Source organism: Cupressus sempervirens, chromosome 1 (genome assembly GCF_028749045.1).
Source record: "Cupressus sempervirens isolate cs-2001-9-10 chromosome 1, ASM2874904v1, whole genome shotgun sequence".
NCBI classification, from domain to species: Eukaryota; Viridiplantae; Streptophyta; class Pinopsida; order Cupressales; family Cupressaceae; genus Cupressus; species Cupressus sempervirens.
In genome coordinates this window covers 354,042,902-354,063,013 of record NC_143118.1, presented here as the reverse complement: position 1 = coordinate 354,063,013, position 20,112 = coordinate 354,042,902, and the positions used below count along the sequence as shown (strand labels likewise).

Here is a 20,112-nt window from a genome sequence, read left to right as displayed (position 1 = left end):
GAAGACCAACCTTCCAATTCCCATTAACTAGAACAAATTAGAATACAATTAATAATCGTAATTTCTTCTTAATAGTAATTTATTTGGCCACACATAAGTAAAAGTTATAAAGATCGATGTTTTAAAATTTGAATTTTGTTTAAACGACCTATCTTGAAAGACTTCAACTTCTAAAATAAAAATCATCCGAAATTACACTCTATACAAAAAAAGACACTACACTAAAAACAATCACATTTAATTACACATAATTGATAATACATCCATTAAACTTTAAATTGAAATATAATTTATTTAGTTACAATAACAAATGATCTAATATGTACTCTTACTAACAAATGTCTAAAAAATTGAATTTTACGCCAACATACTTTAGAATATTGACTAAAACATAAAACATAAATTTTAGAACACTTGGAAAGTATGAATAAAACCAAGTATTCTCTTTTATAAGATCTATATTTTAGTGTTTAATTTATGTTGCAGACATCTCCCACACTTGATTGTACACTTCCAACGAAGATAAAAACCACCACCTAAACAACAAAAGAGAACAAGGCTTGCATAAAACCTTACATAACAAAAACAATGGAAATTTCTATTAAGAACAACAAAAATTAGTCCGTTGCTATACAGCCACCAAAATGCACTTCCTTTACATTGCTTTTTCCAACTTTTGAAAAAATTAAGTCCTCTCCTCACCTTCGTATGAAAGTGCATTTTCGTGGCTGCATAGACGTTGCCCAAAAATTACACTATAATTTTAATGACACATCCGTTGAACTTTAATTGAAAGACAACTAGATAGGTAGGAATCTGAAAATTTGAATTTTGCCTTGGGATACCCGAGCCTATGCCCAAGGCGCGATCAGAAGGAAATAACAAAAATCAACGGAACAATTATCCGGCTCTGCTGCAGGCTTGATCAGAAGGAAAGCGGTGCTTCATGCAAGTCTTCTGCCCGCACGGTTTACACGAAAAAGTGTTCTGAAACGACATAGTTACTTCGCAGCGGTATTCTTTTGGGTGTTTTTCTGCGGAAATCAACAAAACTTCAATCTGGTCTCTGTAAACACATCTGATCTCATTTGACTGTTGTAGCCACACTCTTCTGTTGTGTGAAACTAAAAATTCCTCCGTGAATTTGAAAGATTTTAGGCCAGCAAGTAACCAATGTCTCCGTGGGTTTTCGAAAGATTGGACTCAATGAATGGCAGAGGAATTTTTTCAGGTTAACTGCTCAGGGTTTGTGAACTTGCAAGCGTTGCGTGCCGTTAAAGAATTTAGGAGGAACAACAAGAACACAAACAGTAACCAATGTCTCCGTGGGCTTTCGAGATATTGGATTCTCTGAATGGCCAAGGTATTATTTCAGCTTAACTGCTTGGGATCTGTAACATATATAGCTATGGTTTTTTTGTCTTAACAGTGAACAGTTGCATAATGATTTGCAGGTTGTAGCTGCACCTTTTATTTTAACTTATGGGTTAAGCAGGGTTCTATGGGAGGACTTAAATTCTATTTTATAGGAACATTAAGTCGTATGAATTTTTTTTGGATAACCATTTCGTGTAAAATAGGAGCTTTTCCTTTTTAGGCCTCTGAATTTGAGCTTGAGCAGATAAAATGAGGTAGACTGGTAATAATTTTACCAGGTCAGAAATTTTTTCAACCACATATCAACAAGCGTTATATAAAATTCCTGGGTTTTTTTCATTGGTCTCTCTGTTTAAGAATCCTTAATATTCTGAGTATTTTTTATCATTGGTCTTCTCTGTGTTAAAAGTTTTTGAATCCGTGTCAAATATTTTATTTTTAATCTATACACGTGACAGAAAAAATAGATTGACTACAATGATTTATACATCTAATGCATTGTTACCCATATATATCTAGTGTCTGTAGTTCAGACTCCAAGAAAGTGTAGCCGTTTTGGCCTTCTATTACTGAACAACCCCTTTTCTTCATTGTCAACATCCCTTCTCAATGAATCTTTCAGTTCCAGACACTGTTCCCCAATTTGGCCTTCAGTTTTCTTGAATGCAAAGCACACGCTGGCAACAACTTCTTTCTCCTCGCACAAAACAGGGATAATTCTCCCCCTAGCATTAAATTGGAAGAGAAGCAAGCAGCAGCATGAACAGAAGCAGGGGCCACTGCGCTATTGACACCAGTAGGTGAGATGATCAAACTACACAAACCCATTGCATAGGGAGATGATATGCACACCAACATTTTCATTCTTCTTCTCTGATTTCAATTGCCCACCTCAAATTCTTCTCATATTTCAACTGCCCACTTCAACACAGACTCAAAATTGTCAAGCAAAAGGATATTAAAAAATTGGTCCAGCTTATTAGCTTGGAAATAGCAACGAATTAAATGGAACCGCTCATAAGAAAAACCAATGACTTTATAAAGTTTCTTACCAGATTTCAAATTTGATGCTGACAGATGCAAAACTTTTATTGCAGGTCTGAACACTGATGTCAAAGAATAGATTTGCTCCAGAATCTGTATATGTTAGTACAGAAATAACAGAGATAATAAAATGTTCTTGAACTTGAAATGTAAATTGATCCTTTGATGTGCTTGCATTAATTGATTTTGATGCCTTGTTATTCGGGCAGATCAAGTAAACATATCACATGGAGGGGTGTGAGGGTGAATGGCCATGTCTCCGAATGGAGACATGAACATTCACCATCACACCGGTTTGGTGTTAATTAATCATGCCCGATTTGTTATAGACTTAACACAAGTCTTAATAATGTGTTACCGATATAAATTGCAACCCGATATAATATAGATCGATAGTGATCTAAAATCAAAAGAATCAGAATAAGTTTTGATCATGCCTTAAATGATCTTAGACAATATATATATATATATATATATATATATGCTGATCACAGTTATTTTCAAACTGAAGCTACATGCTTTAACACTCCCTCTTAGCTAGGGAAGACAAAGTGCATATATATATATAAGTTCTCCTTATTTGAAAAGCGATATCATCTATATATACTTAAGAAAATCAAGTCGCGTGATATTCTTTCCAATTATGGTGTGTACATAGATATTAAGTCTCATGATATCTACCATAAGAGATCATGGCATATCCATAAATATTATGTCACATAATATCCACCATGAGTTTGAACATATTGATCTTCAATAGATATTAAGTCACATGATATCTATCAACATGCTCTTTTAACTATCATGATTTGTCCATAAATATCAAGTCACATGATATTCATCATGATAGTAACCTAATAATTATAAAGTCGTCACCTTATATTATTAGAATCAACATTTCATTATAAAATATTGTCACCTTTTGATAATGTACATAGGGTAGGCCCATAAGTCATAGAGTCACACATATGACAAAAGAGTTTACACTTTAAACATCTTTTTTAAATAATACAAATTTACGAAGTTGAGACCCAATCACATAAACTTGCATTTCGACCATATCAAGATTCTTTTTGAAATGATCAACCTTCACTTTAGGAAGAGCCTTGGTGAGAATGTTAGCTGTTTGATCACCTGTATTAATATATTCCAACTAAATAGCTCTTCTTTCCACCATGTCTCTTACGCAATGGTAAGGAATTTCTATATGCTTGGATCTATCATGAAATATCAGATTCACAGATAACTTGATACAACTTTGGTTATCATAGTGAATATTGGTAGGTTTCATAGGCTCACAGAATAAGTTAGAAAGCAACTTTCGAAGCCACACTGCTTGTCTAGCTACCATTGCTGCTGTAATATACTCTGCCTCAGTAGAACTCTGAGCAACTGAAGCTTTCTTTTGTAGATCCATGAGATCATAGTTGAACCTAAGCTGTAACAACATCTTGATGTGCTCTTCCGGTCTTTTACACTTCTGGCCCAATCAAAATCAATATATCCATGCAACTCCAAGTTGGTATTCTCATATTTAAGTTCATACTGAATAGTGCCTTGGAGATACCTTAATATATGCTTCAAAGCAACAAGATGAATTTCACGAGTTTCACACATGAACTGACTTAATACATTCACAACATAGCAAATATCAGGTCGAATATCCACAAGATACATCAGAGGCCCAATTATTTGTCTGTATAAAGTAGGATCAACTAGTGTAGATTCAACACTTGCTTCCTTTAGCTTGTGTAAGTTGGTTTCCGTAGTTGTTGAAATAGGTCGACAGTTCCACATTCCAAATCTTTTCAGTATATCAACATATACTTCTTTTGATGTAGGAAGATATTCTCAAACTTCTGACGAACTTCCAATCCAAGGAAGTAATGAAGAATCCCTAAGTCCATTTCAAATTCAAAAGCCAAATCTTTCTTACATTGATTAATGAGATGTTCTTCTCCTATAATCAGAAAGTCATCAACATAAATAATTAGAATCAACATATCACTTTTAGTTACTTTAAAGTAAAGATTTGGATTGGCAACATTCTTGGTGAATCCAAGACTTAGAAGATATTTATCAATCCTTTCATACCAGGCTCAGGAGCTTGTTTGAGTCCATATAGAGCCCTTTTCAATTTACACTCATAGGAGGCAACATCATAAGTCACAAATCCTTCTGGTTGTTCCAAGTATACTTCTTCCTCAATTGTTCCATTTAAAAAAGTAGTTTTTACATCCATTTGATGGATTTTCCAACCTTTAGCTATTGCAATGGTTATTATAGCTCTAACTGAGGTATACTTGGCAACTAGTGCAAAAGTTTCTTCAAAGTTGATTCCTTCCTTTTGAGAGAACCCTCTAGCCACAAAACGAGCTTTATGTTTTTCAATGCTACCATTTGCAACATACTTAACTTTGAAGAGCCATTTGGAAGAAACAACAAATTTTCCTTTAGGTCTAGGAACTATATCCGAAACATCATTTTTTAATATCGATTGATATTCTTCCACCATTGCATCTTTCCAAGCTTGATGTTTAAGTGCTTTAGAAGCATTAGAAGGTTCATAGTTTGGACTCTCACACATGAATGCATTGTATGTTAATTTTCTAAGTCTTTTGCTTTCTTTGAAAGTCCCTGAAGGTGCTGCAAATTTATCTCCTTTCTATATAATTTTTCTTGCCCAAAGTGGCCTTTTAGAATTATTATCAAGACTCTTCTTGAGTCTCAGGAAGGATTTTAGTTTCATTTGAAGTCTCTTCAGGGTGCTCCCTCTGAATCTCAGGAGCAAGAGCCTCTTTTAGGGAACATGATAAGTCGTGTATCTAGATTAGCTAAAATTTTGGCTCTTTCGAAAGCAATATCTTCTTCAAAGATGACATTTGTCTTGAGTTCTATTTGTTTTTGTCCAAGTATCTAGATTCTGCACCCATTTACAGTTTCACTAAAATCGATAAGAATTCCTTTTCTTCAAGTAGGTTCTAACTTTGTCCTTTTCTTCTTAGGTATATGAACATACATAGGACATCCAAATATCCTTAAATGACTAATGCTAGGTTTTATTTCTGAAAATGTTTCTTCAGGAGTTTTGTTGTTCAAATGTGAGTGAGGACATCTATTTTGAATATAGACTGCTATATTAGATGCTTCAGCCCAAAATGACATGCTAAAGTTTTGATCATAAATCATAGCCCCAACAGCTTCTACAATAGTTATATTTTTCCTTTCAGCTACTCCATTTTGTTGAGGATTGTAGGGAGTTGTAAACTCCCTCTTAATCCCATCAAGTTTGCAGAATTCTTTAAATATTTCAGAAGTGTATTCTTTCCCATTATCTATTCTCAAAACTTTGATTTTCTTTTCTGAGGAGTTTTCAATGAGAGTTTTGAACTCTTTAATTTTAGAAAGAATCTCTTCAGATACTTTGCACTTAAGGAAGTATATCCATGTCTTCCTTGAAAAATCATCAACAAATATCACATAGTACAAGAACCCTCCTATGGATGGTGTAGACATGGGTCCACATAGGTCAAAGTGCACTAGTTCTAACACATCTTTAGTTTTTCTCAAAGTATGAGGAAATGACTTTTTAGTGTTTTCCCCTTAGGGACAACCTTTGCAGGATTTATTGTGAATATGACTCAAGTTGGGCATTCCAGTTACCAACTTCTTCATAGATGTTAGAGCACGGAAGTTGATATGACCTTATCTTTTATGCCATATTTCATTTGAATTTGAAGTCTCATGAACAAGTGCAAGATTTGTCTTAGTGCAAAGCTCATATAATAGTCCTTGTCGTACTCCTATTGTTAAAGCCTTCTCTATAGTTGAATTCTTAGGCCATGCTAGTACCTTACCTTCCATGAATGCAATTCTATAACCATCATCTTCAAGTGCAAATATAGATATTAAATTCCTTTTAATACTTGGTACATAAGGAATTCCATAAAGCTTAATATAATTTCCGGATTTCAATTTGATGGTGCAGGTCCCAATTCCTTTTACGACATTTGCAGAATCATCACCAATTGTAACTTCTTCATCTGTTTCTATTTGTATGCTTTCTGGGTTATCTTGATATCTAGTGATGTGTCTTGAAGATTCACTGCCAATTATCCAAGTGTTGGATATGGTTGATATTTGACTAGACAATACTGAATAGAAGGCATATTTCTCGAATTCTTGATCTTCATTTGATTTATTAGATTTGGCAAATGACGCTTGAAGTTTAGATCGATTAGGACAATTTAGTGCATAATGTTCATATTAATCACATCTGAAACATTGAATTTTGGACAAGTCTTTCTTCTGCTTTGACTGTCCTTTTCGATGAAAGTTTCTTTTCCTTTTGTTGTTCTTCTTTCCCTTATTAGAATTGGTGTTAAGAACATGAATGTTTTCATCTAAGGTTTTATGTTTTCCTTTAATCATTAATCTTGAGTCTTCTTGAAGACAATCAAATCTCAATTGATCTAGTTTTGGGATTTCAGATCTTGCGCTAATACCTTGTACAAAGGACTCCCAAGAATTTGGTAGTCCTCCTAATGCTATTAGTGATAACTCTTGGTTGACAATCTCATAACTGACAGAAGATAATTGATCTCTCAATTCTGTGATTCTCATGAAGAAGGCCTTCATTGTTTCTCCTTTATTCATGCTAATATTATTCATTTGTTGTTTAAGAGCAAGTTTTCTACCAATTTATTTACTATGAATGCATTTTCAAGAGCTTTAAACATGTGATATGCTACAACATGTTTTGCCACAATAGGCACTATGTGATCTCAAATGGCATCCACGATTATCTTCATGGCTTTCTCATTATTTTCGATCCATTGAGTTTTCTCTGGATCATCTTTAGGTTCTTCCTTTTCTTTTCTTACAAGAGATGCCAATTTGTTTTCTTTTAATAACATCATTATACAAAGTTTCCAGTGTTCGAAGTTATCAACACTTGTAAGGTGGTGTTCGAATCTTAATATGTTTGTCATCTTGAAGAGAAATGAGAGACTGCAATTTAATGTGAAATCTGATCTCTTAAACTTAATGAGATCTCTGCTTAACAAGGCTCTGATACCATGTAAAGTTTCTTACCAGATTTCAAATTCGATGCTGACAAATGCACGACTTTTATTACAGGCATGCACACTGATTTCAAAGAATAGATTTGCTCCAGAATCTATATATGTTAGTACAGAAATAACAGAGATAATAAAATGTTCTTGAACTTGAAATGTAAATCGATCCTTTGATGTGCTTGCATTAATTGATCTCAATGCCTTGTTATTCGGGTGGATCAAGTATACATATCACACAGAGGGGTGTGAGAGTGAATGAGCATGTCTTCGAATGGAGACATGAACATTCACCATCACACCGGTTCGGTGTTAATTAATCATGCCCGATTTGTTACAGACTCAATACAAGTCTTAATAATGTATTACCGATCTTTATGAACTACAGCCCGATATAATATAGATCAATAGTGATCTAAAATCAAAGGAATCAAAATAAGTTTTGATCATGCCTTAAATGATCTCAGACAATATATATGATCATCGGTTTTAACTGTGCATTGTTTCATATACTGCTATAATACATATATGTGTGTGTGTGTGTGTGTGTGTGTGTGTGTGTGTGTGTGTGCGCATCATACTAGTATACATACGTATATATATGCCGATCACAGTTATTGTCAAACCGAACCTACATGCTTGAACAGACTTAAATAGAGAACTAAGAGCATTTTAGGTTTTAATAGAAATATCCAAAATTGTAAAATTGTTTTTGTTCGTCCTTATAAATGCAATGAGACTAGTAAATTGAGAAGGGTTGGATTTTCCATGTTGCTGTCCACAAGATTTTAACCAGAGTGGTAATGTAGATGGATGATCCTTTTTGCAACTGTTGTATATCTCTTTGACAAGGGCATTTATAGATTAGACACAAGGAGAGTAGCTAAGTTCTTATATGGTTAAAGAAAATCGATGTCGAGAAAACTTGACTAACTAATCTTACTGTACAAATACAAACCATTAGGAGGATTTCTATACCAAGCAAGTTGAGGAAATAGAACATAGGATTCATTGAACAAATACATCTGAAAAGACTATAATGGCATCCCATATTTGTAATGTCCCCTGCTAGGTTTAGGACTGTTATAACCAGAGCTATCCCATACTCAATATCCTTATGTCCTAAAAGCTGAATTGCCAAATATATAATGATTCAAATCTATGTTATTCCATGTTTCAAGGTAAGGAAAAATTGTTTGTTTACCAAACATCTTAAGTGATTTAGTTTGGTTTACTAGTTATAATTCTTAAACGCCAATGCTGATCTTACTACCTCAGTTTGAGAAGGAAAAAGATGTGGATGCAACCTAAGTGCTTAGAGACCAGACACAATAAGCTCCCCCAAAGTTTACAAATCTAAGCCTTTATCCTATTTTGGGACCATACCTTTAAGGCGTGAGGGATGTTGATCCCTATCCTATTCTGGGAATCAACCTATTGACTGGATTTAGATTGCCCCTCCTTGGAAAACCAGTCCCTTCCTCTTCAGGTATTGAGTAGTAGAAGGATTTAATATTGGACACATGCACAGATGCACACATGCACGCACACACACACAGAAGCTGATGCAGACTTTTTGGCTGCAGAAGCGGACAGATGCAGACACAGGTGAAAGCTTCACGTTTCTTACAATCATTTGATAAAAATCAAACACAACTTATAGGCAAGAATAAGATCTAGTAGTCTCAGTCGGGAACTATATAGTAATAAACTTATAAAGGACAAACAATCAGATACTAGAAGACCAAATACAAAGAGTTTACTTGTCAAACTTATTGGCCAAATATGTAAACACAAATGTCAAAAACCCTTGAATGCTGAGAAACTACAGGATTTAGATAGATGTTCTAAACAATACAAGTATCTTCAGTATTTGATGGTAAACAAGTAGTATATGGTTCAAGTATTGCAAAGGTAAGGCAACATCTATAACATCAAGGCTTACAACCCATTTGGGCTCAAAACATTTTGGAACTTAGTAAGCAATCTGTTGTATAATAATCCAACTCTAACTTCTTGGCTTCATATTCTGATGCGCTGTTTCCCAAATACCCATGGGGCATTGTCCCTCATCTCAACTAAAAAATACAGGTCAAGATTTTGTAATTGTGATGATTTGCTGATTTGCATTGGAATCGTGAAGATTGACATATATGATATGGTTTATAATCTTATTGAATATATGAATTTCAATTTGAATATGTATTGGTGAAGTTACAAGCATCGTGCTATCAAATGTTTTAATCTTGTATATGTCTTTCATTTCTTTGCATATATATATATATATATATATATATATATACACACGCGCATCCACATCCCCCACCTACTTCTTGCATTCGCATCTGAATTTGTAACTAGATATAGATATATTCTAACCTTTAATCTTTTGATAAACCTTATATCAGGATACTGAATATTTTCAGGCTACAATAACAATTAATCTATGAACGTTACCTAGGGATGTGTTTCCGGCCCTAAGACCCAGGTTTTGGAAACAAGAACGGTTTCGGGGACGTTTCCTAGCTGTCCCCACCTAGACAGGAAAATCAGAAAAGCGTCCCATAAACTTTGGAAACGATCAACGAGTTTCTGTCTCACGTTGACTGTCCGAGGGACTGTGTTGAAGTTTCCTATCTGTCTCGAGGAGTGCTAAAAGTTTCCAATTTAAAAAAAAATTTAACCCAAAAAATCATTAAAAAACCTGTTTTAAAACCCATTTGCGGGCCCTGTGCTTGGAAGTCAGACCTAAAATAAATTATTAAATAAAAGTCATAAACTTTCTAACTTTGTTTACATATCAATGAAATGTAACTAAGGTTTGTTTGTATTTCTCATTTTGCCCATAGCACATGCACACAAGGAATGTTGGAGTTTTAAGGGAGAAACATACCTTTTCATCATAAATCCCTAACTTCTTACCATTAGCATCCTTTGAAAAAGTGCAACTCTTCATTATTTCTGTCCCTTTGAAAGGGATACAACTTTTAACAATCAGATCTGTAGTTCCTTTTTAAATCAGATTGTACTTCTCATTCTCTATTATCCCCCCTTCAAAATGGAGTTCACTTCTCCCTTTTACGCTTCATATTTGGGGGGGTAACAACTTATCATCTCATGCTTTTTGACTATTCATTAACTTCAATCAAATTAAAATTATATATATATTATAAACTTATTATTATTTTTTGTTAAATTGCATCAAAGTTGGGACATTGCAGTCCACCCCACCTAAGATTGCTTGCCCTCAAGCAATGATCATGCTTGTTATAGTCACCTTCTCAACTAATCACAAGTATGCCGTAACAATCTTCATAAATTGCCAATTCCAATTTTGTACCATTTCTAAATCTACATAAACTTGTTAGTTTTTTTAATAAATCTGCTTGTTGTTTCCTTTAAGAACTTCACCCCTCAACATGGCATGTTCAGGGTGTTTCTCATCACCTCAATGTACATATATGGTGAACTCCTCTTTCAAAAATCCTTTTCATTAGATCTGCATTCTTATGTCTTCATTTGACTTAAAATCTCCTCGTGTATTTTATTTGTCTTCAATGTTTATACACTTGCACAAATACGTTTCACATATCACTCTCACTTCACACCATATAATACTTATTACATAATTCAAGAAAATGGTTTTAATATCCTTTTTTAATCTTTGCTATTAAACTGAACAGAAACACCTTTTTACAAAGGATGCATTCCAAGAAAGGCATCCTTCTATTAATTGGTCACAGCCCTTTGAGAACTGTTTACTTTAATAATTTATATGCTTGATGTTAACAGTTGCCATTTTGGTAATAACTCAAACAAATCGCTACCTTTTGTCTTTGACTTAATCGTTGCTTGCTTCGAACAAAGTGTTGTCATTTTATGAGTCGCTTTTCTATTGTTTATAGTGAATAGTTAGTGAACAATTGTTTGCACTCTGAGCACCACCTAAATGGGAATTAATGTGTATACATATGATTTAGCAAGCAAATATTTAGTTAACAATGTCGCCTTCAATTGATTTGTTAGAATCAAACCACCTTCAACAAGATCATTGTTATTTACTCCTTCAATACATGTCAAGGCTTCCTCGCTAGGAGGGAAACAAACAAATCCATAATATTTTCCAGGTTCCATTTGATCTCAACAGGTTGCATTACAACTGAACTTTCTCAAGACCATATTTTTTTGAATTCCTCTTTTAAATGCTTCTTCATCCCAGGGTTCCTTAAATCCATCTTAAAATACAGTCTTACTTTAATTGTTTAATTTCAGTTCCTTCACAATTGTTGCCATATGTTGGCTTTGGCTACCATATTTGTAGGTGGCTATATATGAATTCGATTTGTGTATGTAAGTTGTATTTTATAGTCACTGAGTGAAGCCTTCTATGATGTCAGCCAGAACTGCTTTCTCTAATATAACATATATAAGTCATTGTCCCCGTCCCCAAATAAAAGTCCTTTTTTCTTGTTAAGATGTCCCAATGTTCCCCATTGCCTGTGTTATGGTGCTTTTAATGTTAACTTAGCCTTATTCATTAAGATAAATTTCAAAGAGATATAGGTATAATAAGTCAATCTAATTATTGTTAATCTAGTCACAGTGGCTTCCTACGCATGTTTTTTTCTTTTTCTTTTTGATAAACCCCTTTTTTGGCCAGCAAGGTTCAAAGTTCATGAAATGGTGGAACCTGCAACTTCTCAGGGTGCAACAACAATTAAATCTCTAATAGATACTGTGACCTTTAACTGATTTACCGCATGCATGCCCCAAAGACCATACATAACAAACATAAGCCTCCTTTTACATGGCAGTAAACTGCATTGCTTATAGTTTCTAGAAGCTGTATTTTTTAAGACTCAACTAAACCACTCTAGCAGACAACTAACCTATCAAATACAACTATATTTTTAAATGGAATGTGTATAATTTCATTTTCAATACAAAAATTTGCAAAGATGAGTGTCATCTTATATTTTTTCAAAAAGATGCACTAAAAAATACGAGTTCTTTTTTCCTTTTTTAAATCATCATTTTTTTTAAAACCTAGTCCATAAACTGTTGAACATAAGCCTTCCAAAATAAATCAATCAATCACTATTTATGCTAAAAAACCCGAAGCTCCATCATGCAAACCCTTACTTTTCTACCACTGAAGGGTTCACACTTGAAAAAACTAATAACTAATTAGCCAGGTTTTTCGTCTTAACTTTTATTGATTACAAAGTGACACTTATATTTTTGCTTTTTTGGATCTGGTTTAGAATGAAAACTACCGGATTGTCCTTTGGTACCATGAGATCTGCAGTATTATGGAGGTTTCAAACTTGAGGAACATAATGTTTCGTTTTTGGTATAATTAGTGATTTATTTATATATTTATTTTGGAATGCTTTTTATTCAGAAGTTCAGAAAGTCATGCTCAACAGTTTATAGAAGAGATTTGCAAAAAAACTGATGATTTAAAAAAGGAAAAAAGAAACTTGTGTTTTTTTAAGCATATCTTTTTGAGAAAATATAAGATGACACTCATCTTTGCATATTTTTGTATTTCATGAAACTGTACATATTCCATTTAAAATTATGGTTGTATTTGACAGGTTAGTTGTTAGCTAGAGTGCTTTGTCAACTCTTTAAAACACAGCTTCTGGCAATAGTAAGCAATGAAGTTTTGTGCCATATAAGGAGGCTTCTGTCCTGTTTCTTATGGTCTCTGGGGCATGCACGTGGCACATCAGTTAGAGGTCACAAGAGCTGGCTGAGATTTGTTATGGCACCCTGAGAAGTTTTGTGTTCCACCATGTAATGAAATTTGAACTTTGCTGGCCATAAAAGGGGTAACATGCATGTTGAATTGCTTTGACTAGATTTACAATGATTTAATTAACTTATTATTGCTATATCCCTTTGAGATTCATCTTAATGGTTAGTGCTCTGTTAGATTAAAAATAGTGCAATCGATTGATTTCAGCTAATTGAATTGCCCATTTTTTAAAGGCATTCACACCTATAAAATTTTAAATTCGAAGGTAATAGGCCTCATCCATACCTTGTATGTTAGATCTTCCAAATACGAAGCACCTACACAACCATAATATTTGATATGATTCTACATTGCTTGCTGTATTGATAATTTGGGTTTAAATCCCCTGTTACCAACTTTTCCCCAAAGCCTGCAACAATCAGGTACAAAATGTCCTGAAAATGGATTTGGGATGATTTCTCGGAAGTGCACATGGTACCACTTTTGGTCCTCAGAACTGTTCAGGCATCTTTTATTTTTTGGCTTTCTAATTTGAATTGTACATTGAAAACTCTAAATTGAACCTCAATGTCAGAAAGATTTGCTGGACCTAGACTGCAAAGTTTAACAGTTAAGTCACTCTAGCATAGGCCACAATATAATACCATAACAGAGAGCAAATATATAATAAATTGTCATGGGCTGTCACAATCATCGATTTTGTGCGACCATAAAAAGCAGAATTTTGAGCAAAGACCAGACAGAGCTAGTGCATTAAAGAACTACCTAAAAATTGAGTGTTAAAAGGAGAAAGCTCAGACCCCCAACTGACATAAAAAGTTATATGAAAAGCTAGGCTACAATCTCCAAATTATTATGTAACTGTTTACTGTTAAGACAATACTTGTCTACTCATTATAACGTTAAGTTGGTGGTCCTGATGCAGGTTTTATTTACACACAATAATAATTGCCAATAAACTAAATATTGAAATGCTTATAATCTGCTATTAGTTCAAAGGTATCTGTAACTTCTTTTCCCAAGCTTACAATATACAGAATATCCAGTCCACGTTTCTTTCATTTCTTTATCTTTGAGATAATTTTGTTGTAAGTTTTTAATCTTAATAAAACCTAGTCTTCTTTAAATTCTGCAAACAGTATTGCCGGCATTATTGGAACTTCATCCTACACTGGGCCAGTTTGAGGTTATCTTTAATTGCTTTTATACCTGTTCAGTTTCCTCATAAATTTTTTAACTGCAAGAATCTGCATTAGACTGGGACATATTATCCTACTTCAAACTGCCATTCCCATCCCCGGAGGCATTTCAGGGGATGGGTGACTTTGGAGGATGTCCCCTAGCCATCTCCCCAGCCTCGTCCAACCAAGAAAAAATGGAAACATCTTCGAACACATACCCAAAATGAGTGACAGAAGGAGACACATAGGGGATGTTTGGTCATCTCCAAGACAGAAGGGGACATCTTAACGTTCTCTGATTGTCCCAGGGATGGCTAGCTGTTCCCTTTTGAAAAGAAAATTTTAAATAATGCTTCAAAAATTGTTTATCACATTAAGATGACAGCATGATAACATCAATTATCTTAATCATTATAGCAGTGACAGCAACAACTGTATTATAACATCAATAAATATATTACAATTTAGATTCATTGTTACTGATATAAGCTAACAATAGTTAATATTATTATATCAGCATTAATAGTTTAGATTTCTGATTTTACTATTCAAAAAAGTACCAGAGTTCAAAATTCTTGATATGATATTACTCAGTTATCATTGTCAGCTGCCAAAGAGATTAAAGCTGCATTTGCAATGGTTTGGTACAGTGTGATATTGTAAGAGAGATTAAAAAACAACAATTTCTTTCGGTAATGTGGTTGGGATGCAGGTTTTTCAGACATCATTCAACATCGTTTGGTCATTGTTCATGTTCTGTAACTGTTGTTACACTGTTCTTTAATTTGTAGAAATTTGATTCTTTCTTTCACACACACATTTATGTATGTATGCATGTATTTATGTATGCCTGTACACACACACACATGTGCGTGTGTCTATATGCACATATATGTATGTATATTCATGTGTATTTGTGTGTAGAAATATTTGTATACACATACACATAAACATACACATACACATACATATATGAAATGTTGCCCAGATCAATGGTCATTAGAATGCTCTAAATTCTGTGTTGAGAGGATAACAATGCAATGCTAGAAGAGTATTAGGGTCAGCTAGGAGATTTATCTCCGTTTGTGTCCCATGCCAGCCAGCGAAATAGTCATCTTGGGGTTGGGGCTCTGGTCAGAGTCATGTGTATGCATCGCCATAATGCCATCATTGCATGGAGAAGAAAAAGCAGCTGTGCCTGATAGAGATCAAGGTGCTGAAGTTGATTTGAAAGGCACATTTGTTCGGTTTTATACATACTCTTCCAATTGATTTTATCTTCACCAAATAATATATTATATAATTTTTATGTAATTTTTGTACAGACGTACTCAAGTTGATTTTTTGCTGTTCTGATTTACTCAAATACCTGTATCTGTACTGCTGATGCAGGTTTAGGCATAAAATTCAAAACTTATTTCAGTAGCATTTTTTAAAAAACTCTTAAGTTACACAATTTTAATTTTTTCAAATACCATCATAATTGATGAAATCCAATCAATTATGAGGCCCATCGCCATTTAGAAAGAATATTTGTGTATGTGGCTAGCTCATTTTAGTATGAGAAACAGTTGAATACTGACAGCAATATTAGAATATGGTTTTGAAGTTCATTCTGCAAATTGTACCTGAAATATGTTTTGAAGTGTTATACCTTCTGATTACTTATTACTATTAGCTAAAACTTTCTCAGTGTAAATTTATGTCATTTTTTCATGAATCATATATGTTTAACTTGAACTCTTATCTCTTGCAATTTACTTTAATTTGTTTTTGGGTTTGGATAGAAACCACAACCAGAGAACAGTTCGAACCATTTTCCACTTTCCAGCCAACTGTAAATACTGATGGCAGGCGATTTTCTGATGTAACAAATACTACTTCTTTTTCAAGGAGAAGAAAGAATCCAGAAAGTTTTTGCTCAGTACGCATTTCCAATGAAGACAAGAAAGAGAGCCAGGTTGATAATTGTTTTATATTGATTGTCTTCGATAATTGTTTCTCATGTTGATACATTTTTGCTTTTTTTATCACTCAGGTTGCTTATGAGATTTTTTAATCTTTTTCATCGTGTCTCCAGGAGATAGCTTACTTGAAGAATCTTGTTATACAGAAAGAGTATCATTCTTACTTCTTTATTAAAAAAATTGAAACTTTTTTATAAGTTTTAATTCTCCTGATTGGAATTCTAGCCTTGCATTTGTTTAATTTGTCTTGTATGTTTTTCTCATGTCCAAAATCATTCAGAGCCATTCTTGAATCCACCAGACAAGAATTACAGAAAGCATTGTCGTATTCTTACAAAATATCTCAGCAAAACAAGCAGCTAACTCAAACCAATGGCCAAATGTTTGCGGTTTGTATCGAGTACCCTTTCCATTCTTTTCAATCCTTTGCCTTAGCATAAAGTAGGGATGATGAATTATGCAAAAGATAACATTGTATCTGGCTGGTTGCTTGTCTTGCATTTTTCAGGAATTATGTATGCTTAGAGAAAAGGTAAGTGCCTTCCTCTTCTTAGCAATTTGATAGATGTCTTCCCTTTTTTCCTAAAACTATCAAATCTATTTGGAATTGATTTAGAAAGTTAGCAATCAAATAATCAGTTGGGTAAAAATGTTGATATTAATCATTGTTTAGCTACTTCAATGGCATTTGTGTGTTGTTTGATAAAGTCTATGTTCATATTTTAGCAAGAGACTTATAGGAAAAGTGAGGATCAGCTTTACATATGCTTACGATGCAAAAATCTTGATTTTTTTTTTCAAAATTGGTAGATCAAGGTGCTGGAGCATGAGTACAATCAAATGACTACAGTGTTTAGACTCAAAAGTACAGAGCTTGAGGTGAGTACAACTTGGATTATTTGTTGTTCACTTTCACTCCACCAGGCATATGGCCTTTTCTTTAGTTTTCTGTTTAATATATGCAGGAAAAAGTGAGAGATTTGTCACAGAAACTGGAGAACAAGCATACAAACTTAATTAAGGTATAGCCCACGCCTGTTAAGAATTTCGTATTTTGGATTAAATATTAATTTAAAGTTTAAACTAGTTACATTTAATATTAGCGAAAGCCCTCTACAATTTTAGTTTTTTTTTTCGGAAGAACAAATAATACAAGCATTTCCACCTTTTAGGATTTCGGACAAAGTGACACTCAATTATATTCTGAACCAGGACATTTGCCTTCCATACAAAACAAGAATTGTCACTCTGAAAATCTAGGTAATTCTTTACAAGTTAAGTGTTTCAGTTGATCTGTTTATTTTCCTTGCTAGATTCTAACAACAGAAAATCTCATTCAGATCACAACTCAAATCAAGGTGAATATTCTCCAAGGACTAATTTGCCCACAAAAGAAGGGAAGAAAGATGTTAAAAGGTTAGTTGGAGTAACAACAAAGAGAAAGTTGTATCTACTAAAAAAGTTGTATCTATAAGGATCATAGTTAGGAGACCTTGCAAGTCATTGTCAGCCTCGTAAATTCTTGATCCAGGCTGCCAATGGCACATTTGGTTGGCTCTACTTGGCAAAACTCACCTATCAAAACCAAAAGCAAATATGAAAAAAATGTTGTCTGTTATTGAATCTAATTCTATGATTTAGTTTTTAAAGTAAGCTCCAGTTATGGGCATTAAATGAAAAGTTTTTTCTGGACTTATTCAGGGAAGCTCACTCTTTCTCAAGAGCAAATATGCCTGTGAACGAGGAGGCCCAAAATGAAAAAAGGTAGTCAGTGTTTAAATTGCTATATATTTTAGTTTTGAACTGGGTTTTCAGTTTGAAATTTCCTATGTCATTATGGTGAAATTCTTTGGTGGGATCTTATACAGGGTTTTTCTAAGAAGGCATTCTACTCATGTCAGTTACAAAGAACCTAAACTAAATACTAAGCTTAGGCGATCAGATCCTACTGTTTCCACTCAAAAGATCTTCCAAAGTGATAAACACAGTATGTCAAACATCTCAGAAAATCTGGAGAAAGCAAGTAAAGGTATTTGCTCCTTAAAATCTAGCAATTAAGCTATTTTCTTGACTTATGTTGCATGTCTGATGTTTTGAAAATTCCCAGGGGACATTACAAATGAGGTTGAAAGCTCTTCAAGGTTAAATTTGTTAGCAAACGATGAAAACAAAATTAATAAAAGGTAGCTTGAGCTAAATGCTTATCACATCTTAACTTCTAAACTTGCTACTTACATTCTACAATTTTTAAAATGAAATTGATTGGGTCGAACTATTAACCACACCAGGATTTGTGGCCTCTATAATTTGGCATCCTTCTGTGAAAGTGCTAGGCAGTTTTCTGTAAAATATGACTTGCTTTAGTCAGTTCACAGGCTATATAGTTTACTCTTAAAAATTTACAGTCTAACAAGTTTTGCTCGAATAAATATGGAAATGCCATTATGCTTCTTTCAGGTTGGGTTCAAAACACTGTCCATCCAACAGTATCAGTGGAGATTCAAATCTGAATTCAAACACCAAGCATCAATCTAATGTCCAGCAGCATCAATTACAAGAAAACGTGGTTTGTAATCCTTTGGTATTTAGCAATGATCAGGGTGTGACAGAGATAAGGAGGTCGTCATCAACCGGAAGGCCTGTGCGGAAAGCAGTAGAGACTATATCCTCATACAAGGAAATTCCTAGAAATGTAAAATTGCGTAGGTCTCAATGACTTTACGATTAGTAGCAGAACTTTCTTTTTATTAAAATTTTGATTGTGTAACTAAATTGCGGGGAATCTGAATGATCTCTTAGCAAAGCCATACTTTTGATGATAGAAGCACTTGAGTGTACATATCTTCATTTTTAAAGATATTTCTAACAACCAGAGGCAAAATTTGAAACTATTATTTGGGGTGGTTGTATGCTCCCTTGAGTTTCTTTTACTGAAAGGCTTCAGCATGCCTTTGTGAAGTCTGCCATTGGATTTGTTTTGGAACTAATAAAATCTTAAATATTGTCATATAACAGAATTGATTCACCTTGTAGGATGGGCTGCTTCTCTACTTGTTTGAAAAACATCTACAACTGGTAGTGTAAGAAAACATATCCGGGTATTTAGTGCAAATGTAGTATAATATTGAATGGAGAAACAGTTGATTCCTTTGAAGTCTGTAAGGCACACATTACCGGCCTTGCTATATCAAGGTGCTTCTTATGGCTTCTAAAATGTTTAATTTACAGTTGGATAAAGGCAAAACAGATATTCATTTTGTCAGAAATTTCGGTTCATCTTTGGACCAAATATCTATGTATGGTCAAGTAAAGTGCACCCATAAAAGTTCCATCATGCTCTCTGATGAGAAATTACTTGAAATCACTAGAAAGTTATAAAAATTAAGTCTCACCACGGAATTAATCGAGGAGTTGGCATTTTGATTGATTTGTGGTACAATAATGGTGCTCTGTGCTACAAGCTATATTTGCCACAAGTTTTAAGATTATAGTAAGCAGATGTAGTCATACTTAAAGTGTCAGCTCTGATACCATTTGCTAGATTTGGTGGAGAACCTCTGTTGTATGCAGAAAGTGCCCAATAAAGAATATGAACCGACAGAAAATGAGCAGTTGATTTTTTTAAAACACATTGACATATTTTATAACCCTCTTGTCTATAAATGTGACAGCTATTCTGTGGATATACTTTAAATAGAAGGTAT

The 20,112-nt window shown here is 33.9% G+C and overlaps 1 protein-coding gene across 1 annotated transcript; it reads left to right on the top strand.

The window, feature by feature from the left end:
• The first annotated feature begins 787 nt into the window (after nt 1-787).
• On the top strand, nt 788-19,299 carry LOC149577698 (uncharacterized). Its single transcript, XM_089825224.1, has 13 exons — nt 788-1,363; nt 16,229-16,401; nt 16,522-16,559; nt 16,689-16,797; nt 16,917-16,940; nt 17,219-17,287; nt 17,374-17,430; nt 17,581-17,668; nt 17,749-17,824; nt 18,110-18,172; nt 18,277-18,437; nt 18,516-18,591; nt 18,866-19,299. The coding sequence occupies exons 1-13, from the start codon at nt 1,318-1,320 to the stop codon at nt 19,122-19,124; spliced, it is 1,239 nt and encodes a 412-aa protein (XP_089681350.1). The 5' UTR covers nt 788-1,317; the 3' UTR covers nt 19,125-19,299.
• Nucleotides 19,300-20,112: the final 813 nt, after the last annotated feature.